At 48.2% G+C, this 24,215-nt stretch overlaps 6 protein-coding genes and 1 non-coding gene across 7 annotated transcripts; 4 read left to right on the forward strand and 3 right to left on the reverse strand.

Annotated features, from left to right (window-relative positions):
* Nucleotides 1–1,077: 1,077 nt before the first annotated feature.
* Nucleotides 1,078–1,323, reverse strand: POX_c04712 (uncharacterized protein; the record flags this gene model as incomplete). The annotated part of the gene is made up of 1 exon (XM_050113574.1): nt 1,078–1,323. One exon carries the CDS (start codon nt 1,321–1,323, stop codon nt 1,078–1,080), a length of 246 nt encoding a protein of 81 aa, XP_049971130.1.
* Nucleotides 1,324–5,434: 4,111 nt separating this feature from the next.
* On the forward strand, nt 5,435–5,566 carry POX_c04713 (uncharacterized protein; the record flags this gene model as incomplete). The annotated part of the gene is made up of 1 exon (XM_050113575.1): nt 5,435–5,566. The coding sequence occupies one exon, from the start codon at nt 5,435–5,437 to the stop codon at nt 5,564–5,566; it is 132 nt and encodes a 43-aa protein (XP_049971131.1).
* A 3,732-nt stretch (nt 5,567–9,298) lies between these two features.
* On the forward strand, nt 9,299–9,613 carry POX_c04714 (uncharacterized protein; the record flags this gene model as incomplete). Its single annotated transcript, XM_050113576.1, has 1 exon — nt 9,299–9,613. One exon carries the CDS (start codon nt 9,299–9,301, stop codon nt 9,611–9,613), a length of 315 nt encoding a protein of 104 aa, XP_049971132.1.
* Nucleotides 9,614–12,637: 3,024 nt separating this feature from the next.
* On the reverse strand, nt 12,638–12,733 carry POX_c04715 (uncharacterized protein; the record flags this gene model as incomplete). The annotated part of the gene is made up of 1 exon (XM_050113577.1): nt 12,638–12,733. One exon carries the CDS (start codon nt 12,731–12,733, stop codon nt 12,638–12,640), a length of 96 nt encoding a protein of 31 aa, XP_049971133.1.
* Nucleotides 12,734–15,571: 2,838 nt separating this feature from the next.
* On the forward strand, nt 15,572–15,687 carry POX_rRNA022. The gene has a single exon (XR_007588113.1). It is a non-coding gene; the product is annotated as a 5S ribosomal RNA (ribosomal RNA).
* Nucleotides 15,688–16,617: 930 nt separating this feature from the next.
* Nucleotides 16,618–18,187, reverse strand: POX_c04716 (Glutamate decarboxylase B; the record flags this gene model as incomplete). Its single annotated transcript, XM_050113578.1, has 4 exons — nt 16,618–16,784; nt 16,834–17,520; nt 17,570–17,886; nt 17,952–18,187. The coding sequence occupies 4 exons, from the start codon at nt 18,185–18,187 to the stop codon at nt 16,618–16,620; spliced, it is 1,407 nt and encodes a 468-aa protein (XP_049971134.1).
* A 1,376-nt stretch (nt 18,188–19,563) lies between these two features.
* POX_c04717 (uncharacterized protein) lies at nt 19,564–23,280 on the forward strand (the record flags this gene model as incomplete). Its single annotated transcript, XM_050113579.1, has 1 exon — nt 19,564–23,280. One exon carries the CDS (start codon nt 19,564–19,566, stop codon nt 23,278–23,280), a length of 3,717 nt encoding a protein of 1,238 aa, XP_049971135.1.
* Nucleotides 23,281–24,215: the final 935 nt, after the last annotated feature.

The following is a 24,215-nucleotide window of genomic DNA, read 5'->3' on the forward strand; positions in this document are numbered from 1 at the left end:
GGCACTGGGATTCAACGACGAATGAGGGGGACGAGCTAATGCGGGCTCAATTTGGCCTCAGATGCAGTGGGTGGAGACTTTGCGTCTGCCAGCGCATCTGCAATTTCTGTTACCATTTTTCTGACTGGTGTGATGGATTTTTGGATTTTTGAATTATTTCATTTTTTTTGTTGATCTTCCGAAAGTTACTGAGAAGGTCGGAAGACGCGAATACAAGACTACATACTAATGCGACTAATAGGCCACTCGTGGATTTTGAAGATCATGCTTTGGAGGGAACCAGATCAAGAATGCATCCATGTGGCTTAAGTCAGAGTGCCCTGCTGATGAAGAGTGCAAGAAGCGCTCTCATGCTAACAACCACATAACGTGGTCAGAAAGGTGGTGATTTCCTTGGTCTGTTCCTCTTTCTCGCTGTCTCCGCCATTTCGGTCTCTTATCGTCTATTCTTTCACGGGGCAATGAAATCCGGTTATCATGACCAAACTACTTGCCGCCAATTGCTTCTGATCTCCGTGTCTCTTTGGACGAATGATCCTTGGAACCGTTGTTTTTCTTTACAGGGGCCCTGGTCGGGTCGAGTTGATTCGTATTCTTTTTGACTCATGAAGTACATCCCACTAAAGTTAGTATGGTAGTGCTTATAAATTCGCAGGACTAGTGGTTCTGGTCAGTTACTAGGCATGACGGTAGTATCCAGTCAAGGTACAAAGTACAAAAGTGGTACTGGAGTTGGTCGTTTGACTGGCCGCGACAAATGATCCTGAATCATGTTGATCTTGCAAGGTGGCGGGAAAATGGGGCCGAGGCGGGTTTTCTTCATCCCCTAACAAGAGCTGACCATGGGTTGACTACTCTCCTCATATAAGGAAATTCATCCAGTACTCATGATTTGCTAGCCGCGTCAACACTGGAGGAAATGGTGAATCATACTCTCCCCAGTTAAGAATGCGTATAGTAACGCACCGGCGCATCCAGATGGATTGATGGGCTGGGTCCATGGTATAACGTAATTATGAAGAGATATGCTGAGAAATCCCTGGGATACCAGAAATCACCTTTCACCTAATGAAGAAATTAATCAGAGGGCAGTTTAAGCGCACCTCTTTCGGCAAAGTGTGGGGATGTTTGAAGTGGGCAGATCTTGTAAGGATATGCTCCAGGCTTCAATCTAGCGTCTCTGCCTAGGCGGAAGCCTGAGGTGGTCAATTTATCGGTAACACCCGGGAGCACAGTCAAAAATTCTAAAACATGGTTTCCACTGTAGGGAACGTGCAGGCAATTTGAAGCATGAGATCTTCCGCCCGTACAGTCTGGGCTCATAGGGAATTCAGCCGAATGTCATCGAGTTGACAGGATTACAGCTGGCTTGCACTTTACCTCCTAGAGAACCACCGTCCCCCGTCTCTTTGGTATGGAAAAACAGGCCCAATTATCCGATTTGAATCCTTTCTCGTCGGCCGAGGCCGCTTGATTGATCTGAGCTTCCGTCTGAAAGTTCTGACCTAGAACACTCTCCTCCTGCCCCCAATGAGAGGATTAGTTAAAGTAGAGAACTGCAGTTAACTGGTGTACAACAGCCTAGCCAACAGCGGCTAACTTGCAGGCGCTCCGTGTCAAATAGATGCAATTGTGCCCTAACCTGCATGGCCGTGTCTTGTCCTCTGCTTCCCTTTCCTGGCGACTATCGCGCGGTTGAATCTGCTGCTCCTGCACCCAACCTGGCTATGTGGCTCGAGGCAGACACACTACTGCCGTGGGCTGTAATGGGGGGTGGAGGTCGACTGCCCATACCCGGTTTTTACCATACATCAACACGGTCTGCGAAACTCCGCGGATTTGGACGATCTTCTTCAGGATGAAAACCTGACCTCTAACGGCGTGTGGGAACCGGCCGATCGATTCGGCCGATCACTCGCAGTATGCAGACAGATTGAGTAAGGGGCATGTCAAAAAAATGTAATTTGCACATGCTTTGTATCTCCAAAGCTACAGAATATTAATTAGACGTATAGATTAGAGAGTAGATAGATTGCAGGCCTGTTCTTACATAAACCGCGTGTGCAATATGATTGGAGATTCACACAATAACCGCCAGTACAATACAATGGTATACAGTATACACAGCAAGTGTAGTGGAGCCGGCGTAAAGTACCGTCCGAAACATGCATCACGCATGGTTGGGTAAAAATTATGAGAATTACATCCTTCAGGTGATAAAGCCCGAGCCTACCGAAGTCAAAGAGGGAAAGCTTTGACGCTTAACGGCTGTCGCCGCGCCTCTTGTTCTAGAATGTATGAAAATGCCGCGAAAAAGACCTGGATGGTCAGAAAAATACCGGATACGTTCATTTTAAGCGAGGTGCTTGAACTGAGATCAGATCCCTTCTGCCGACATGCTCGAGGGAGATCAGGCTACAGTACAACCAGTACTGACATGGATGATTGTCCAAGTAGGTCGCTGGCGTTGCATTTCCGATTGACTTTACAGGTACTGATGAAGCAGCAATTGATGACCCTATTAGGAATTGGTGATTGAAGCATTGATTGGGAGTCGATCATCATCCTGGGAAGGGAGAGCATGATCCTTGTTCTCCTGGTCTTGTTTCTTGGCCACTTCCGTCTTTTTGACACTGCGCTGCAGCGCTTATGTACTGGCTCAAGTGATCCGGTCACCCACGTACAAGATGCACATCTAGAATGACCATGTTAAGAGAATCCTTTGGAGCGCTAGACTTCGCATCCAGTTCAGCTTTTTAGGACGAGGATTGGACATCTTCTGTTGCCGGTAGTCAATGTGTCATTTGAGACCAGCATCTAATTGAGAAAAAAAAAAGAATGAAAAAAAGGGGGGAAACAGAACAAGAAAAGAGCCTTGACAAGTCAAAGCGGAGGAAAGCTCCCGTTTCCGTGCAGATCAGATCATCGTGGCCCCTCCCTCTCTGGCTTTCCCCCGGGGGTTAAAGCCGGAATCCTGGCAATTTCGTTTCCCAATCACGACGCTCCCACGACGATTCCTTTGTGAGTCTTGCTCAATCGTTCGACGAGCTCATGGAGCAGAACAAGCAGGCTCCACTTTTGATTGCCATTCCCTTGACTCGGGAGGTTGTCGAAGGTTGAAAGTCCAATCATGAGGCAACAAATCAACGCCGTCAGTTCGCGTAGCCGCAGCCGGTTCTAGTCACGTGAGTGAACGTCCTGCGGCCGCGTCCGAGCTCCGAAGCGCACCAAGTGACTAGTTTGGAACGCCTTCCTAAAAGCGTTCGTCTTGATCGACCCAAGGCGTCCTGGCATCTGCACCCCTTTGACACCAGGAGTATGGTTCTGACACTGTGCCGTACTTGGCAGAATGTCATTCCTAAGAGCGGCCAGATACTAGATTGCTTGCACTTTTGCTGGCTCCTTCCTCTCCTTCGTCTTTTCTCTGTCCCTGATCGGCTCGAGTGCCGACGTCTGCTGGCTTGAGGGCATGCACTATACTAGTGCTACATCTGTCGCGGATTGTTGCTGGACTTCCGTCTCCATTCAGGGTAATTTGTGGCGGCGGATGGTGGAGTTGAGGGCTGTAAAGATCACCTCAGAGGGTAAGCCAGTCCGTGCCTAGCAGCAAATAGTCTGCTCATGAATGCTTCCTAGTGGTCGTTTGCGAGTCATGTCGTGCATATTGCATTCACCCGATCCTAGCAAGTTCCATCCCCCCTTCCCTGCCTTTAAACGACCAGCGATCACCGACGGCTGTCCACCTGGCGCAGCTTGATGTGGAAACTGGAACGTGGTCTCAATCGCCCGTTACTTGGCCGATCTGATGGCCAATCAGTGGAGCTATCTGGCGTACATTTCTGTGATGGGTTGAACATATCCTAGACCATGACGGAGATGGACAGTTGACCGAACCAAGGATGCTTTCGACCAAGACAGGGAGAAGCGTTCAGAATGGCGATGCTTAACGCTTATCGACCATACAGCATAGAAGCCGATTCCGATGTCGATCATCATCCTTCCCCCCGCTTTCTCTTTGGCCCTCTCCTCTTGCGTTCCCCCCCTGAGTCTCGATTTTTGACCTGGTCGTCGGGCAGCCTAAAACCTGATGGATTTTCCTTTTGTGCACTTTGACGTCGATGATCCCTTTTCGGCAAAGTTATGCAGCAGTCGGTGGCAATCCTGCAGAGCATGCTTTGGAATGGTGGTCAACAATAATGATAAGTATGATTGCCATAGAATAACTCATTATGGCATGATACCCATGAACATGTCAAAGCGCCTCCACGGACGGTAATTTCATTTGATTGCCATTTCACGGAGAAAGTGGTGAGGGCCACCCTGGTCCAAGACTCCTGGATCGGGCCTTTCGAGACGCCATCCTAGTCTCTTCTTCCTAAAGTCCACTTTTCTGTTCCGCCCCCCCCACTCCTTGTCTCCCCACTTCTCTAGCGATAGCCGCCCGTCTGCAAAGTTGCTCCCAACTCTCTTTCCAACAGCGCTCGAACATGCTACAGCCTGTATTTTGATTGATGTTGGCTAGGTTAGTGGGTCGATGTGACCTTGGTGTGGCGGCTGTGCCCTAGCATGGAATAGCACAGAATGTCTGTTGTCTACGAAGCGCAGACATTGTCCGAGAATGCAGAGCGTCGCAGAGCTAAGAGATACCAGGGGGGGGGGGCGGTGGAAACCACTTCAATACTACCGTGCTACCAAAATGCTACTACAGTACATGGTTATACCCCACGGCTAGTCTATCCAGGCTCCCGAATTTCATGGAGAATTGGAGAATGGCGACATACCTGATTGGAAAAGGAGGGCTCTCTTCTTCTGGTGTTCACGGGATTCTTGGCCCAGTGCAGACGCGGAGGGAATTGCGGGTGCTTGCGAGCCAAGTCGGAGGAGATGCTGCTCCTATCCAAGCCGTATTATACCTCGAGATTGATATCCAGGTTCTGTATCGTTCTACAGCCTGACATCTGATCCACAGCGCCCTGGCTGGAAAGTGCAGCGGCGGACCGGGAGGAGAAGGTCAGTGAAACACAGACAACCCGCCTGAATCCACAAGGTGAACGGGCTGCGGGCAACCACCGAGTAGAATTCGGACTGGAGTCTGCGTAGAGCCATCTCGAGATGCAGCTAGCGGTGCGTAAATGCAAAGCCGCAACACCCGCGCATCCCTCATCTGAGTGGATTACGTCTTCCCACAAGCCTTTTCTGTCCCCTCATCGCCCGAATTTGCTTTTGCCTTCCCTCTCTCTTTGGGCCTCTTTTAATCACTGCCCCGACGGTCGCTCTGCAAACAGGTCATTATTTTAATTCTATACATGCTTGGGACTGGGAGTGAACTAGCTCTCCATAGGTCTGGCACGATATTGGCTCGATTTTCTTCTTCTCACGTTGAAAGATCTGATGCAGTGGGGCTGGCCCCTCCCTCGTAAGCACCTATATTTCTATGAAGGAAGCAGGAGTACATATTCGACCAGGATACAAGACACCGATCCAATGCACAGCTGCACACTGCGCAAATGCGGTCCAGGACAAAAGGCAGGCATCGACCACCGGGCTCAAATTACGACCCGGGTGATGATCTCATCACTGCCCATGCCCTTTCTTTGTAGGGCTAGCATTGGATGAGAAGGCGGAAGAAAAAGGGGTGAGGAGAAGAGGAGGAGAGGGAGGGGGAAAAAGGAAAACCATGCATGATGCATGATGCATACAACCGGAGGCCGAAGCTTCCCCAACACGTCCGACTTGCGCAATGCCCCGTCATGAGCATTTGAGTGCAGCGAGTTCATCCCCGAGTGCATGAGGGGAAGAACACCATCCGCCGATATTCTTAGATCATTCGATCACACAAAAGACATGCTGCATGCAGAGCAGAAGACGGTCACCGGTCTGGTCTTCGGCACATGACCCCATCACATAGGTACGTCCCGCCAACGGTGAGATATTTATTTTGCAAAAAGAAAATCCTGCACTTGGGTCTTATAGGCGCGATATCTGATGACGACCTCGGAATTGATCAAAGATTCCGTACTGAGCCTTATTCGTGGAGAGACTGGCAGCATTGGAAATGCCACCGGTTGTTCCTCCGCTTTTCTCCCTGAAGGGCCTCTGATTGGTTTGATATGGCTCCGTCGATGATCATTGGCCGTCGGCATCCGGTCGGGTTTTGTGACTTGATTACATACGGTAGCCCTTGAGACGTGCGTCTATATTTGAACTAAAACTCATTGTACTTCTGGGAGGCACTTGACCATGTCGCAATACACTGCGTTCACACTTGTACATTGTCTGCAAGCCGCGACGTAGGGGTGGTGAGATGCTTTGTGTGTAGCACAAATCATCACAATACTCTGTTTCTTCCCTCCAACTCGAGTATTCTCCACGAGCCACGGCCATCGGCCAGCCAAATCAAATTTATTGGGCTGAAATCTTGATCCTGTTCAGTCCAATCAGTGGAAGTTCACTCTATCGGGCATCCGCCACGAATCTTCCAGATTGAGAACTCCCATCGCAAGCGGGCCATTCTGCTGCGGTACGAGTAATCACTGCCCCATGAATTGACTAATCATCTTCTAGAAAAAAATATTCAATATCACGGGTGGAATATCGATTCTACTGTTCTCCGTAGACAAATGACCGATTGGGCAGGATACAGCGGTAGCTTTGCCATTGAAAATCCCTTTACTACATGGATGCGAACGACTCTTGACCCTATGGGACTTGACGGAGGCTGTATTTAGCTCTAGCTGTATGGCAGCATCCACAATGAATAGAGTCAACAACACAACGTAAAGACCTGCTGTGTTGAGATGTTGCTCATCCGCCGGTGTCTCTTGATCAAGACCACCTAGTCAACGGGTTAGCCGAGTCCTTAGAATGCGGAATTGATTTTGTTCGGCGGCCGAAGTAATCCGCTTCGGGTCCGAGCATGTAAAGCTATGGCCTCCAAGCTCAGCCGCATTGATGCGCTGCGCTCGGCTGGTCCGCCTCAGTGCAAAAGTTAAGGTTAGACCGGCCATTTAGCTTGTGCTGAGAGTTTAGAGCAAAATTGATTCAATAGCGATGATATCCTGTACAGTCAATACATATTTTTGACTCTTGTGTGTATCTGTATAGTGTGTGGCTGTGTGCTGATCAGACTACGGGTTCGTTATTCCCCCTGGGGAGTTTCAACCCGACGATTAAAATTCGACTTTAGTATGCACATATACATGTAATTGAACCATACGCGTTACATATGTATTCAATGTACTGTACTCGAAACCGAGAAATTGACGAATCGGTGCACGTGGTCATGGCTGGTTTTTTAAAATACAATACTGTATCCTCGGAACCGGTCCAAACTCCGAATGACGAAGACAAAGGAAATCCGTCCATCCGAGACCCATGGAAAACCTGTCAAGAATGGATCCCATGTGGCTGACCGACACTCTTGCGTTTCCTGATTAAGAAACTGGTGTCGTGCACACAAAATCGTTCAGACCTTCATTTCCACTGGCCTTTGAGCACACTGAGCACAGTCTAGAATGGGGCCACCAAATCAAGCTCGGGGGACCACTAGTCCATCGCCCCCTTGATGGGGGTAGAACCACGGTAAGATGACAAGGTCAAGTCTGAAGAAGAGCAAAGAAAACTTTCGCAAAATTCAAAAGCTTGAAACTCACGATAGACTTGAGACCGCCGCAGCCTCCAAGGAATAATCATAAGCAAGATGGAAAGACGGTACCCGGTACACGTAATGTCTAAGAAATACGAAGCGCTGCACGCGTGATCTGATGTTTGGGTCGCCTGAAGATGGCGTGGGCTCGACGGTCTAATTTGATCGTGGGGGCGGCTGACGTCCAGTAACGCAGCCTTCTCCGCGGGACGAGGCTGCAGAAACTGCTCCACGAAGGTTGATCGCTGAAGAGTTTCCTGGGAGAGCGCGAAAGTTCAAAAGAAAACACAGGAAAAAAGCAAAAGAAAAAATAAAGAAAAAAAGAAAAAGGTTAGAAAGGGAGAGAAGAAAAATCCCAACCCATCAGATTCTGCGTTAATGTTCTGCGGGCTCAAAAATGGATGAAGGTTTTAATAGGCAAACGTCTGCTTGGACAGACAACTGTTCTCCTCTGTCTGTTTGTGCTATGAGCCCACTCCGACCCTGCATGGGCTGGTGATGGATCTACAAATATACAAATACCAGGCAGCCTGGCACTGCCCATTTCAGAGGTGGATTCGGCGTGTACGTTTTGGGATCTTGATAGTGTTTAGATCATCGTGGATAAGCCGATTTTGGATGGAATCATACTGTAATCAGAAGGTACAAGAACCGTCTGCAAGAATGAGAATGAACTTGTGAGGGGTCAATTATGACCGAGCGGCCAGTGAAGGTGGAGCGTGGGGGAGCGGGATCTCTTGTGTCTCGCCTAATTCATGTAAAGGATTGAGTAACATCAAGAGAAAAAGGAAAGAAAAGGAAAAACTAATTACTCCGTGCTGAATTGCTGCGCGAATTGGCGTATCAGGGACTCCTAGTGACCTACAGCAGCTTACATGGCGCTGCGTTGCTGACGGCCAAGTTTTGAGGTTGGGAAGAATACGCGAGATAATCAGAACGATCCACAGGGTACAGAAAGATTTGAAGTGGCCCGATGATTCGCACTATCGGATTTGATCTCTTAATACAAAGAACAGATTGGCGCGGCGTGAGTGTAGAAGTATGAACGAGGCCTGTCTGTATTTGCCGACCTGAAGAAAATGCACGGTCGCTCAACCGTGTTTCGGCTCAGCGAGTTGGCGGGCCCCGTGCGGTTGGTGATTAACTTACCGTCGGTTTAAGTTCGACTCAAAAACCTTCTTCAGTTGTTTTTACATAAGACGCATGATGCGTTGACGCTGAAAGATGTGGATAGTTGTCTCAACAAGATTTCAGGGGTGCTCAGGTGGAATTGATCTATCTACTGGGTAGATTCTACTCAAGACTCGCTGCTCATCTTTGTAGCGAATGTGTGTCAAGTTGCGACAAGTTGGGCAGTTCTCGATATCCGTGAGAGTACTATCGTTAAAATTTGGGGGGCCCTCAAGCTCGAGTTCGGAAGGTGATCAATTTGCTGCTGTTAGAACATGGGAAGTCACTAGGGGACAAGTAGAGTGGCCGTGACCCTCGGAGGTCATTCAACGGTTCTCCATGGTTTCATTGGCGCATAAAGAACTTTGACCCAACAGACATGATTATCGTCTTCTGAAGAATCTGTGTTACCCACAGAATTCGCATCAAGGCTCCTCATCAACACTTCACAAAAGCAGGTCGTACAAAGTGGAGACTGGCTGCATGACCCGCCTCCGATCAGTCATTCGGTATCCATGCCTCCTCAGCCTCCTCGTGTTATGTGGATCTGTATCTACCATCCTCGCAGTTGAGGAGCCCATGAATCTGCGAGGGCCGCCCACTGGTCCTGTATTCAACGGCATTTCGCGCCAAGATGCTGTGAAGGACGAGGAGGAAAAAAAAAGAAGTAATGTGGTGGTGCAGCAGGCTTCATTGGTTCGATCGACTCCAATCAAAGACCCAATGCAATATCGGCTTCTTGTCAGGGCTGCTGACATGGAGATCTCACCAATGGACACGCGTGGCCAAGGTTGCTGACAACATGGGACGCCCTACCTCAAGTACAGGTTTGGCAGGTACCGCAGGGACCTACTTGGGAGGAACTTTGATAAGCGACCCTAACTAGGTAGGTTCTATCTGAAGGTTTAAGACAAGACCTGACCGAAAATGGTCGCAACGGGATGGGGTATTCGGCATTTATTCGGTTGAATTAGTGATGTCTCGCCTGAAATCTACCCCCATCACTGATAGTCTTCTGGACTTCCCAAAGTGATGTTTTTATTTTCTTCTGTCCTCGACAGAGAGTCCAAATGACTGGTGAATTGTAATTGTGGGCCTGTTCTCGAGACTCACCAGAACAAAGTATACCTTTTTATAATTAGGAACGGACCTTACGTTTTGAGGGGTGTGGTCAGCATTCATTTGCATACACACTTCGAACTGTGACTGCTTTTCGGTTGAGAATTTGATTCGGACTCGAATGCAATCGAGATACCAGCAGTTAGTTCCCTTCTTAAGAGGCATTGTTCCCTCCACCAATTCTCATATCTCAAACTTCTAGATGTCCCTGAGGTGATAAATTTTTGGCAAAATTTAACCTTTTTGTAAAAGTGAAGCGCATCCCATTAGACTTTCAAGACGGAATTAGTGACGCCATGCACTCCGCACACGTGGTTCTCGGCAAATGGACACAACCCGTGTTATCACGGGTTCGATTATCTCGCAATTTACCGGCAGCATTCACAAGCCTTATTGTGACAGCCATGAGGCGCCACGTGGAAGACACAGCTTTGAGTCTTGAAGTGGTTGTGAGTGGTACGTACTCCGTAGTGCGTAACTCCATAGCGGACTACAGAACTGTCCAGCGTCCAGTGTCCACGATTTGATTCGACCACATTATGTGGTTAAAACATGCGAATCGCTTGATTTTCCCGGTTGAAGGCGTTGCATACCTCGCAAAACTAACCTGATCTATACACCTTCAATCTTTTTCTGAACGCCGGAGACTGCTTATGGTCCGTGGTCCTGGGCACGGCCAGGTGCGTCCCCATTTAGTTCTGTCTAAACCCAAGGTATTCATTGGAATGAGCCTCTCCGCTTTTTTTTCGCCCCAGACGAACTTTGACCTGTTTGGGTATGAACAGTGCTTGGACTCAAGAGACGTCCTATATCCTCCATCCTCCAGCGTGCCGATGTCCGCATCCAAATTGAGGCTGCGACGCCCCACCCTTGGAAGAGAAAAGAGAAATTCGACATTTCTCCTCCTTTAAGACCATCCTGGTCATGCATCTGAATGTGGCTACTGACTAGCAGCGAAGGATCGGTTTCTTCATGTGGTGGGTCCTGTCAAAGGCCTCCACGCGTGAAGTTGCTCGGATAGCCTGGAGTCGAACGGGACGAATCTATCGTTCTGCAAGACTTGGACAAATCAAGTGATGCGCTTCGCTCTGCTCACCTGTTCATTGCATCGGATAAAGCCCGTAATTGTTTCATCAGGTCTATCCTGGGGCTATTTGTGCCCGAATGGTGACTTGGCAATTGACTCCATTTAGATTTTGTTGACGATCACGTCTGCAGTCACTGTATGCCAGTGGAGGAGCCTTCAAGACCACTTTGAAATGACCAATATGTTTGTTATACGAAGCCATAAGAATGGCACTTGCACGCAACCCTTGTGGGCTTCACGCTCCAATTCATAGGGCTCTCTGCGCAAACTTTGATTTCTTTGGGGCAGTATAAATGCAGCCGTATAGATACGCCGACCAGGTCCAGTGCCATGGGCCTTCGAGAAGGACCAGGAGGGCAACAGATCGTGTGTAGGGCAGTTTGCCCGCTACGCACTAGTTACTTAGCTACCTACTACATGTAGCCTAGTAGGTACCAGGAGACCGGCTCAACGACTAGCGCTGACTTCGCAGAGCCCGTTTTTGATGGTCACACCCAAACTCCTCGGTGGTGGCGCATCCAACTAAGATCCAAATATGAGCTGACTGTCCAGAGTGTAAATTTGTCATCTTGCATAATCATCACTCTTCTGTACCAGTTGGGTCTGAAGACCTGCTTGTCCTTTTTGGGGTGATTATCTTTCAGGCGGGATGCTTCCGAAGGCGAGCCCGAAATTGGGCCACGCGACCGGAATAGGATGTTGCAGCGCGGTTTCATGAGACAGTTTGGATGACGACGAACCAGCAGAACCGCATCGAATGGATGGAGGCGGTGATGATGGTGGTGTGGGGTAGGGGTGGGAAAGTGGGAAGGATGAACTTTGGATCTTCGGTTCCTCAACCTCATTGCGGTGAAGGTGATCTTGGTCCATTTCACTTTCGGTCTACGCAGTTGGTGGAGTATCGCTGAACAAGCGTCCTGACTCTGGTCATTATTCTGCTGATCTCACTCGGTTTACTCGTACAATTTGGCGGTCGCGCAGGGGGGAAGAGAAAAGCATTCCACCCCTTGCTCGACCGCGACTGACCACGCGCGAAATTCCGGACATCATAAGCGACCGAGGCAATCGTCGTGATCCGTTCATGACCTCAGTCATCGGGCAATTTATCCGTGCAGGAAAGCATCTGCTTTACCGGAATCCAGTTTTGATTCTACCGACGAGAATTTTCCATTTCCCTTTTGTTTCATTTTGCCGCTTCCTCCCCCTACTGGTTGTACGGCCAACCAATCCGTGCTGCCAACAACGTTGGGGGATGTGGACGAATGTCTTGAATGTAAGGTCTGATGCCTCTGTCATCACACACACCCACACACCGTGCGCCAGTCTCTCGGGCTATTAGCCTCGAGCTAAAATCCTGGGCGCAGCGAGTCAAATTGACCCTGTGATCCCTTGTTGTCGCTTTTCTTTTAATTGTGCTGTGTTTTGGTTGGTTCATCCACTGGAATTCCGCAGGCGCAACGATCAAAAACGGGGCATGATCTGAGCGTAAAACGTGGTGCCAGCGATGACCACCGTACACGCAAGGACGTTCTCTCTTTGAACCAGACGAGAAGGTTCAATTTTGAGAATTCTCTCGCCTTCACCGGCTGTATCGCTACCACGGGCACTGGGCAGAATCATTCCTCTGCGACAAATTCGCCACGTGCTGATGCATAGTCTTCCGGCAGCCCTAGCGAGCGAGTATGATAGCGAGATTGACGTCCAGAGCACATACAGCGATATTACCGATGAATGAAATCAATCACTTGTGAATTCAACGTGACGGTCACTGCGGGATGTGGCCCATAAGAGAGCCAATAATCTTCACAGCCAGACCAACACTTCGACAGTTCCCAAGTCTGACGCCGCTAGTTACACGCACATCTTGATCGACTTGACTTTCCTGGTTTGGTCCGTGGTCTGTTGGCACAGACACGACTCCTCCAGGTCGCAGCCACCTGACTCTTTTTTGCGGACAGAGTATAGTTGGCTTTTACTTGCGCTAATGGCGACGGCTCATTCTTTTGCATACCCGGGACGATGACAAACATTGATGCATCACCCATCTCTGCAGGGATGGATTGATAATAAAACAAGGTCGACAGACTCAGCTCAGGTAAGGGAAATCTTCTGCAACGATTAGTCGGTGGAGTTTCACAGGGCAAGTGATCAGTGCAGATCTGCAACGTGAATCTTACGGCATGTCCACCTCATCTCGAAAAAGTAGACTACACCGGGATAGGAAGCCAAGACAGAGTCACACGTTTCTCCTTACCTAATGAAAGGATTAGAAGACCCAGAATAGAAATTCTTAACGTATGCCATAACCGACGCCGTGAAGGTCATGCAAGCACACTTGCCATGAGCGAGAGGCGGCCAGACACAAGAAAAGACCCAGTACTGGTCTTTGACCTTGACTGAGACCTGCCGATGAAAGTCGATAAGATTAGGACCGCAACTCTTGGGGAATGAGTTCGTTCTTAGCACCTGCCAATCTAAGACGGAAGGATGGACAGACCTGTTGCAAGCTCTGTGAAGATGATTGCCTTTTACGAACTTCACACTGGGTCTTCTGATTCGATAGTGATACTGGAAAGCCAAGCGTCAGAAGTAGGCACTGTCTCCGTGTCTACTAATCCAGTATCTACTGCCGGCGTCCACGTACGTGATGTCTCTGTGTCAACCTGATCCGGTAAAGAACAGGCGTCCAACAATGACCTTCAAATGCTCGTCGTTCTGTATTCGCGCATTCAACATGGAAACGCAGAGCCTGAGTTCCGACCGATCCCTTTGCCACGAACATCGCCCGCAAACAGCTTGGGCTTTGAAGAAACAGATATCTTACGCCGGAGAAAATGCTGACGATACCCGAATCTTTTTTCATGTGTCGAACTGAGACAACGGAAGACACGGGCAGCTTTCCATGATCGATAGGTTGCAACGAACCGGCTCGTCGTATCAGATGCATTCACTACTTCTGGACGAGCTGACCCCTTGGCATGTGCTTAACGGGCCTTCACCCAGTGCTACCGACTTCTAGTTTGCTTGAAGTGGAAATCTTTTCTGTGCATATCGAAGAATGACCACAGATTTGCCATGGCTGATTTCACCATCTAGACACATCCCCGCCAAAATCTTCAGTCATGCCTGACTCATGGCCCACCGTTCGGTGATCCTCGTTCAGAAAGAGGCCCTAGCGGCCAGACGATCCGATCTCGGAAACGAGAAAAGCGGCCATTTTCGTGAATGAAACATTACAGCATTGTCATCGGAAAGTAATCAGGACTTTCTGCAGAAGCCATTATTGGGACAGATTCTCAAAGGAACCCGGTGCTACGACATGATACTACTACTGCACGCCAAGCAGGTGCCTCCTGAATGTTAAATACTGCCAGACAGAACAGATCCCGCCCTGTGGACCGGACCACTGAGTCTTTCATGACCCTGCCTGTAAAGATGACACATTCCATCCGGATCTGGTGTCGGCCAGCTGCTCTCAACCCTTCTTCGAAATCCCTGCTTGCAGCGATTGTGTGTGCCAAGGTTCGCTTGGCACGGGATTTCAGTCGAAAGGAATCGCTCCTGGTACGAGGGCGCAAATGTCTTCAGATCCTTCAATAGGAATGCTGGTCTTACGGGTCCATGTATGGGTTTCACTCGTATGAGGGGCGCGCTACCAACGGCTCACCTCGTGAGTGATAGATTTCTGATCAGGGAAAAGTTCCGGGTGAGTCTTTTCCTTGGGACGAGAGTAAGAGCAAGGCGATTTGGGAAGATATCATCAATGTGTAATTGTCTCATCTCTTCGCACTTACCCATCTGGTACGCCCTGTCTGTCGGGTGGTAAACAAAGCCAGTAATTGGATTACGAGTACAGCAATATGAGCCCTGTGTTGTACGTGCTTGAGTCTTCGATGCCGTGAGGCAATCCTGGGCATTCAAGAGCACTAGGTAGCATGCTCTCGAGGTTCACAGTGTCCTTGGATTCATCCCCTGTAGCCTATGATATTCCAGTATGAAAAGCTTTCAAAGAGTCACCTTTACGCTCTCGATCTTCTTCTCTTCGATATTATAGATGTAAGATCCGTTCAGCGCTGCACAAGGTCGAGGGCATCTTTTCCAACCGCTCGATCATGTAGAATTACGGAGTACAGATGAGCCTTTTCGTTCATCGCTGTAACATAACCCAATCACATCCTTACCTGGCCTGCTATGTAAGAGTATCCTACCTACGATCATAACGGGTGTAGATCATGAGCTGTAGCCTCCAAGTTGATATGGCAAACCGGGCAGTTTTCCAGTTGCACATAGGTAGTATCAGTTACATATTCGGCAATTAAATATATCCCGCAGCCGCAACTCGAGTACGAGGACAGACCCTCGCGTAATACTGTAATACGCCCTATTGAAGGAAATATTCCTGAAACCTGAACGAATTGTATGCCTCACGAAGATGGTCTCAAGGTGGAACATGAACATCGTCGTGTGAAAAGCTGTTTCTGAGCAAAAATATTTATCGATGACATTTCACCACAGCCTTTGATCTTGGTAATTGCGTAACTTAGTGGCACATACGACCATAGGGTGTGGAGAACAGGGCTTCCCGTCCGCTCAGCCGTACTTAAGCCACACGCCGGCCAGTTAGTAGTATGGTGGGTGACCACATGCGAATCCTGGCTGTTGTATGTTTTTGTTGATGACCTCCTGATCTGAGGTAGATTGGTACGAGATCCTTAGTAGTATAAGACGAACCCAGGAGGTATATAGATTAGTTCGAATGTAAAATTTGAATAGATACTTTAGGAGCATTTTTGAATTTATTTTAGAGTACTTACTTGGCCGGATTGACAATGGAGAATATGATCCGTAGACAGCCAGAAATCAGTACATACGACCATAGGGTGTGGAAAATAGGGCTTCCCGTCCGCTCAGCCGTACTCAAGCCACACGCCGGTCAGTTAGTAGTATGGTGGGTGACCACATGCGAATCCTGACTGTTGTATGTCTTTTTTGATGATTTCACCTTTGCCCAAGGTAGATTGATACGACATCCTTAGTAGAAGGTCTGGCTTAACTGTATTCATGGGCAGGGGTCTACAGTCCCCATCAGAAAGTATCCAAACTTGCCACCATAGCTCCACCTAGATTCTGCCGGTTTTTCGATTTTCCAGGGCAACGACAATTAAGTGGTATAAATAGCGAATTTTGGTGAATTTGATGTTGATGCTAATATTGATTCTGGCTGGGTTAGGGAAGTGATATAGTTCAAGTAAGCGGTACAAAGGGCGGCCGCGGGGGACTTTGGATCCTTTCTGATGGGGACTGTAGATTTACGTCCCAGGACTGCTCTTCTGGATATGGAGCTGTGGATACATGATTAGCTTGGGACTGTCAATAATACCACGATACCTACTGTAATCTACGGGAATCGGACGTATACCTATTGGACGTAGGCACAGACAGGAGTGATGGACAGAAAGAAATCGATTACTACTGGCGAAGATGTAGTGGGTTCTGACATGCTAATGGGACGTAGTAGAATCTTGATGAAATGCTACTTTAACCCGGAAGTTGAATCCGGACCGCGGGCGAACCCAGAAGTTGTCCATGTCCAAGCCTAAATATGTTGAACGCATTCCACATCCTTGCTTGCCAATCTTTTCACGGCATCGAGCAAATGTCGGAGAATATTTGCCATCTCATCAGCCGTGGACTCCTCGCGCACCACAATTCTCATGACTTCAATATCCTCTCCATTGAATCCCCAGCCCGAAAGCGTAAAACCTGGATGCTGTCTTAGTATGTAGTCTGCCAACAGAGTCTGGATACTTACTAGGAATCGAAATATTCATATCGTACAAGACATCGCTGATAACAGAGAGCGTCAAGTCCGCATGTCTCTTCTTTACATCAGGGAGTAATCTGAAAACGACGATCGGAAGTCCCGGGTTGAATGAATCGGACTCCCGGGCATGCGAGTCGCACATAGTCTTGCTCCGACGGGCTTTGCGATGAATGTCGCTCAAACATGTGAAATAGCCAGTACTTTCCAACCTTTCGCTGAGAACTTGTGCTTTTATCAAAGAATCATTCACATGCGCTCTATATCCATTCATCCCCTTGCTGTAGAAGTTGAAGTACTGAGCAGTGATGGGCATTGCCGACCTGGAGAAACTGAGCGTAAAGGCAGTCTGCGTGCCACGAAGATACGACGACTCGCGAAGCAGACTCTTTGGGATATGGGACTTATCTCTCCATAGCAACCAACCAACACAAAGTGGTGTCAGGCCAAATTTATGCCCTGAGGTATTGATGGAGGCCACCCGACGCAGACGGAAGTCCCATAAAAACCTTTCATTACCAGATGTAAACGGGGCTATGAAGCCACCACTGGCAGCATCAACATGAACTGGGATGTTGTGGCCTGTCTGAAGCTCGAATTCATCAAGAATTTTGCAGACTCTCTCGACGGGATCGAAATGACCCGTGTAGGTACTTCCAAGTGTAAGGAACACACCGACTGGGATCGTGAGCAATGAGTACGAGGGCATTTAGATTGATGAACATACTTGTATTCCTGTCGAGTTTGTCCCTGAGTTGGTCAACGTCGAATACGAATCCCGACTGCTCATTCACGGGCACAGCTCTGGCCTCGACGTCAAAATAATCTGCGAATTTCCTGACACAAAGATGTGCGTTGTCACCAATGATCACGTTCATATTAGTCTGAGGCTGATGCGTGTGCATGAGCAGCCAGCGATGTTTGAAAGCTAGGCCGGCAAGTAGGACTGCTTCGCTTGATCCTGTCGTGGCAATTCCCCAAGCAGAATCGGCCGAAGGCGCATTCCACATGTTGGCCAGAATCGAGACGCATCGCTGCTGGAACCTGAGAAATATTTTGTCATTAAAACTTGTCCTCCTTACTTCCCTGTGTGTGGGATCTTGTCTCACCGGGCTATAGATGGGTACTCTTCCACACATGCCTGGTTGCGAGAAACGCTTTGGAGAACTAGCCTTGATATCGCTGGATCGAACTTGGTTGTAGCGAAAGTCCCAAAATTCTGACTCGGGGGTAAATCGGCGTCCACTTCCTTGTTGATAGATGTTTCTATAAGCTCCCTTGGCATGCCGTCTATAGGAACTGAAGCATCGTGAAAATGATCTGACACATTCTGCGTCTTCGTCATGACTGAGCAAGGCTAAGTGAATTCTTAATAAGGTAAAGAAAAGAACTTAGATGGCTGGTTCTTGCGATTGCTTCCCTGTCCAATATATAGTTCTCAAGCGGGCTTTAGATTGATCTCAGTATGCAAAGACGCTTCTGGATTTGCCACAAACATTCTTGCGTTTGGGCAAAGTTTGTGAGGCTATCATGAGAATGTGCACTACATGAAATTCGGCTATACAGAGATGAGCGAACGTCATCCCTCGAGAATGTCAGACTGCGTGATTTATTGCCAAAGGTTGATTGATCGGTTTGATTGCGATGAAGTCAGCTGAATTATTGAGTACTTCACTGGACAGACCAAAGCAGGAATGCTTAGTAAGTTACCTGATCACTGGAGAATGAAGCGTCTTACAGGCTGTCAACGATGACCTACTACATACTACCGAAAACAAATCTGCTGATAGCACTGGGCAGGTGAATAAGACATTAACGAACACTTGCACAAGATGGGGGAACCATCACTTGGGTGTTGAGATTCATATTGACATATTTGCAGACCCGCTACTACGCCATGATAAAACTATGAATACTAACACTCTTAGAATCGTAGACCCATTAACGAAAGAAAAGTCGTGCTATCCCTGCCGAATTTACAAGGACGCCGAGTGAAGTCTCGGCGAAGGATTAGATCATGGATTGCTGGGTAAATAGACAACAGTCCTGAGGCCTATACCCCCGACACTATTGATCTCAGCCTGGATAGAGTTTTGATACTTTCTGAACTCTCAAGTTGAAACGCACTGGCGTAGAGTATCCATCTTTCGTCCATGTCGCCTCAATCTACTCAGCCTGCAATACGCAAAATTGGCGATGAGCCATTCCAGAACTCGAGTATTCGTGAATGATTTGAAGGCAAATGACCTTTTCTTGGGTGGAATGTTTCCCGGACTCGTTCGAAAGAATGCTCACATGTTATGAAGTAGAGATCATTGGTGAGGAACACCTCCTTCTGACCGCCAGTTACTTCTGCTTTCTTCGTAGCGATCATTATCCAAGCAGAGAATGACGTAGACTTTAGCTTGAATTACTGCCAAAATAGTAACTATTTCTGCTTCCCAAGTTGAATTTGTGACGTCGTTTGCATAATTAGGAATGACACTCCTCGATGATTTAAGATTAGAAGATAATCAATATGAATCCAAAGTGGCAATGATAGACGAGTATTGAAAGTATCTCATTGGTAGAAATAAACCAACCCTGTGATGTATTTTGTTTTTGCCTCAAGACTCAAGGGTATTAAAGCTGTAAATAAGAATGATCAAGAAAGCTTCGAAAACTTATTCAAATCACCTTTACACATTTTAAAAACAATCTGATTACTTGAAATCAATCACAATGGCAATCAATCAACCGAAGCCTCCACGTATCGTGTCCTCTCGTGCAAGCGCAGTTCTCAACACCTCGCCAGAGTCAATGACATGGGACGTCAATCTTCTTGCTGCTTGGTTGCTACTCCTTCGTGATTATTACGGGGAGGAAACACCCGGATTCAAGTTGCTCAGACCAACAAGCAGTGGAACTCTCGACTGGACTCAGATACCCAAGGGTCTTAAAGCCCAGAGCATATCGATGTCCATCAAACCAGAAGACTCAGTGACTACGATTCAACGTCTGGTATCCGAGGAGTTTGAAAGAGAAAATGATGGCGACTCACCTGGATTGACTTACCATACCGGTGTTCTGACTCTACGAGATGATGAAGTCAAGAATTTTGGGTCCCAACAGCAGATACTCAAAATCTTTGAGGGCCTGAATTTGGAATTGCTCTTGACTGTTGTTAAATCAGGGAAAGAATCTACGGTTAGCGTTTGGGGCAATTCCTCCAGCCAGCGAGCATTCAGTCCCTGCAGGGTGCTGAGAAGTTTCACACAAGTCTTTGAACGTGTTTCTTCTCAGCAGAGCACCCAGGTTGATGAGATTGAGTCAATCACTGATCTCGACATTGAGAAGATGCACTCCTTTAATTTCAAGACAGACTGCAAGAAAGTCAAGGATCCGGAGTGCCTCCATGCTCTCATCAACACACACTATACGGAGCATCCTGAAAAGATTGCACTCTCGTCGACAGCAAAGGATATGACATATCATGAACTTGGCCAGATATCAGCAGCAATCGCACATTTTCTTGGCAAGAGAGGTACCAGGCCAGGAGACGTGATTGGAATTTGCCTGGAGAAGTCTGTTTGGACAATTGCTACATTGCTCGGGGTTCTTCGCGCTGGGGCTGCATATGTTCCTATGGACCCATCCTACCCACCCAATCGCGTCCGTCAAATCATTGAGCAAGCCGATATCCGTCGAATAGTGGCAAACGAAACAATACAAGATAAACTCGGAGACATCAATGCAGATATCATCTTTTTACCAACGATCGAGGATTTGGAAATTCCGGACGACTGGACCAAAGAACTGGACATGAGCGTCCACAATCCAGCATATATCATCTTCACCTCTGGCAGCACCGGGATTCCGAAAGGGGCTGTGCAGCAACACCAGGCGGTTTCAATTAGCTTGATTGAGTGCATAGAGGCGTTTGGAGTTGACCGCTCGACTCGGTTCATGCAATTTTCCTCTCTAGCATTTGACGCTAGTATTATGGAGCTGTGGTCACCTCTCGTTGCAGGAGGCTGTGTATGCGTGCCTTCTGAGGAAGAAAGAAGCAGCGATCTGGAGATGACAATGCGGTCACTCAAAGTGACAGATGCGTGGCTCACAGCTGGACTCGCGAAGCAGCTACGACCAGAGAACTTACCCGACCTGAGAAGGCTTTCAGTGGGAGGCGAAGCCCTCTCTGAAGATGTGTTAAGAACATGGAGCGACAAAGTCCAATTGAATAACGTTTATGGCACCACGGAGACTGGCGTCTGGGACACTATGAAAAATGCTATGAAAGCGGGTGACAATCCGAATAATATTGGAAGAGGCATCGGTAACGTCGCTTGTTGGATCTCAGATCCCTCCAACCCTCAAAGATTGCGACCTGTTGGGGCAGAAGGAGAGCTGCTTATTCAGAGCTCCTCCTTAGCCCTAGGCTATTTGAAGGCCCCAGAACTCTCGGCCAGCGTTTTTCTCCATCCGTCCTCTTTGAAGTGGGGGTCATTGATTCCCGCTTCAGAAGGATCTCGGATTTATCGGACGGGTGATATGGCAAAATTCAATGCTGACGGAGATATCGTCTTTGTAGGACGACAGAGCGGGTTCATCAAGATACGAGGCCTGCGTGTAGATCTGAGTGAGGTTGAGCACGCAATCAACTCGGCGGATTGCGCACGTCGCTCAGCCATAGTGCTGCCTGAAGCTGGAGAAGGAGACGTTGAAATGGTGGCCTTTGTCGAAACAACAGCCAACTACCAATCCAGGCTCGTGGATGATATGCACGATCACTTGTCTGAAACTTTGCCAACATACATGATCCCCAGCGTATTCATCCCGATGGAAAAGCTGCCCCTGACAACCTCGGGAAAGCTGGATCGACAGCGACTTCGAAGCGATCTATCAAGAATGAGTCAGAAGAGTCTTCAATCGTTTCGTAGAGGAGGTGGTGGTGGTGGCGGTGATGGTGCAACGACATTCTCGAAGATACCAGCCACCAGGTCGGCGGCAATCGAGATCAGTTGCATGGTTGCCGACCAACTCTCAAACAGAGACGAAGCCTACGCAAACTCACTTCGTGGAAAGAATTTTCCCCTGGAGACTGTTGGCTTGTCGTCCATGCGATTGGCCTCTCTGACGACTTTGTTAAGGAAGAAGTTCAACAAGAAAATCAAGATTGGCGACTTGCGGCGGCAAGCATTAACGGTGTGCGATGTCGAAGACCTTGTCTCGGAGAATAAACACGAGCACCCTGACGACAATGAGGCACGAAATCTGATTGATGATCTCACTAAGCTCAAGCCCAAACTCCACTTCGGCTCTTCAAGGAGAAAGACTATCTTTCTCACTTCGATCACTGGCTTCTTGGGCAGTCAAATTTTACGATCTCTTCTTCAAAGCCCAGAAATTGAGCATATCATCGGCCTGGTACGAGCAAAGAGCAAAGAGGAGGCAATGGAAAAGGTCGAACACCAAGCAAAGCTCGGGAAATGGTGGAAATCGGCGTTTCGCAATCGCATTGAAATTTGGTTGGGTGACCTGAGCAAACCGCAATTCGGCCTAGAAGTTTCCCAGAGGAGCCGACTTTGGGGAAGAGATGACTATAGACCAGTGGATGGAATCATTCACAATGGAGCCAGGGTCAACTGGATGGAGAGTTACCAAGAACTGGAGTTGGTCAACGTTCACAGCACCATTGATATTTTGTCTGGTCTTTCGGAAATGGAGTCCCCCTGTCCACTGATCTACATCTCCGGTGGCTACATGCCAAGTGAGCATGAATCGATCTATGAAATTGCGCAAAAGCTCTCGAGCGCGCCAGGGTACGATCAGACAAAGTTCGTGTCTGAATTGCTCCTGGGAGAATACAACAAGCACCTGGACAAAAGTAAACGACACGCCCCGAAAGCGCGAACGATTATTCCGGGCTTTATTGTGGGAACACGCCAAGAGGGTATCGCTCACCAAGAAGATTTTCTGTGGAGACTCTCTTTCAGCATTTCTCGCCTTCAAGCCGTGAGTATGGATCTTCTCACTCATATCAATGTTGCTGGCGTGGATCAAGTGTCCGATCTCGTTTCGGATGCCCTTCTACAACCAGACCGGTATTCCACGACCACCATCAAATGTTACGATGGAGTCAATATCTCGACACTCTGCAACATTCTTGAAGACAAGCTGGACATCCAGATCAGGAAGGTCGAGCATGCGGAGTGGATGAGGATCTTGCGGACTGACATAGATGAGGCGGACTTTGACCATCCATTTGCACCTGTGTTTGAATGGTTGCAATCAAACTCCCTGGGCACCCCATCTCAAGGTTCCCTTTTCAATGAAGAAGACATCGTGAAAGCTCTGGAGAGAAGTGTGGAGTATTTGAAAGGAACAGGGTACTTTTCGGATGAGAATCATAGATCGGGAACAAGAAAGGCTGATAGATTTACCCGGTCATCCTGTTGAGATTTCAGGCATGTGATTTTGGGACAAGTGAGGCTCGTGCTTAATTCCTTATTTTTACAAACTTCCCGCACACAGAATGAAGTTTCCAGTGTTTATCGTATCATACTCCTTGTGGATCTCAAAGTGAAAATACTTTGAAGTGTTTGATATAACGCGATAGCAATCGGGTCCAACAGATATAGAATTACGGCTGTACCTGATTATTCTCTCTGGGTTGAATATATTCGGTAGAAATGATGTTCTTGAAGACGATTTGTTAACATAACGCAGATTCTGATCTTTTTTGTCAGATCGATTTGCATGGGGATGTTTTGAAGAATGGAGCCTCGACCTCATCTCTTTACAATGGCATCATTTGAGCCCCATTATCAACAGGACATGCCCTAATTCACCATGACTCAGCTTGACTGGGAGCATTGAGTTGTTTGCAGCTAACACATGCTATTTTGCCTAGAATACAGCGACGAGGAACACCGCTTTTTAGCGCACTTGATTATCTCTATGTACAAATTGGCACAATGATGACCGCGCCACGACATCTGGTACAGCCAGAGAGCACATGGTTCCCCTTGCGTCACCTACGTAAAAGATCAAATCTCTAGCCCGTCCTCCAAAGGCTTCCTCTTAAGTGTCGATGACAATCGGCGTATTGAAAGTGGATGGTAGACCGGATGGCGGGCTTTGGCGCACTTGAAGTCAACCTTCCTAACCCACTTAAGGTTGCAAATGAAGCAATGAAGGACTAAGTCGCTACACGGCTTGTACAGGCACTTATACGGGGAGAATGTATAAGGGCGTGACTCGGAAGTGAAGGCTCGCTTCAACAGACTGGAGAACCAGATGGAATGGAAGGCGGTGGGGGGATACAGGAAATCGCATCTCACATGAGAGACACAGTCACGTGCGGTCTTAAGACAACGCCCACTTTTGACAAG

This window comes from Penicillium oxalicum, chromosome III (assembly GCF_001723175.1).
Source record: "Penicillium oxalicum strain HP7-1 chromosome III, whole genome shotgun sequence".
Classification (NCBI taxonomy): domain Eukaryota; kingdom Fungi; phylum Ascomycota; class Eurotiomycetes; order Eurotiales; family Aspergillaceae; genus Penicillium; species Penicillium oxalicum.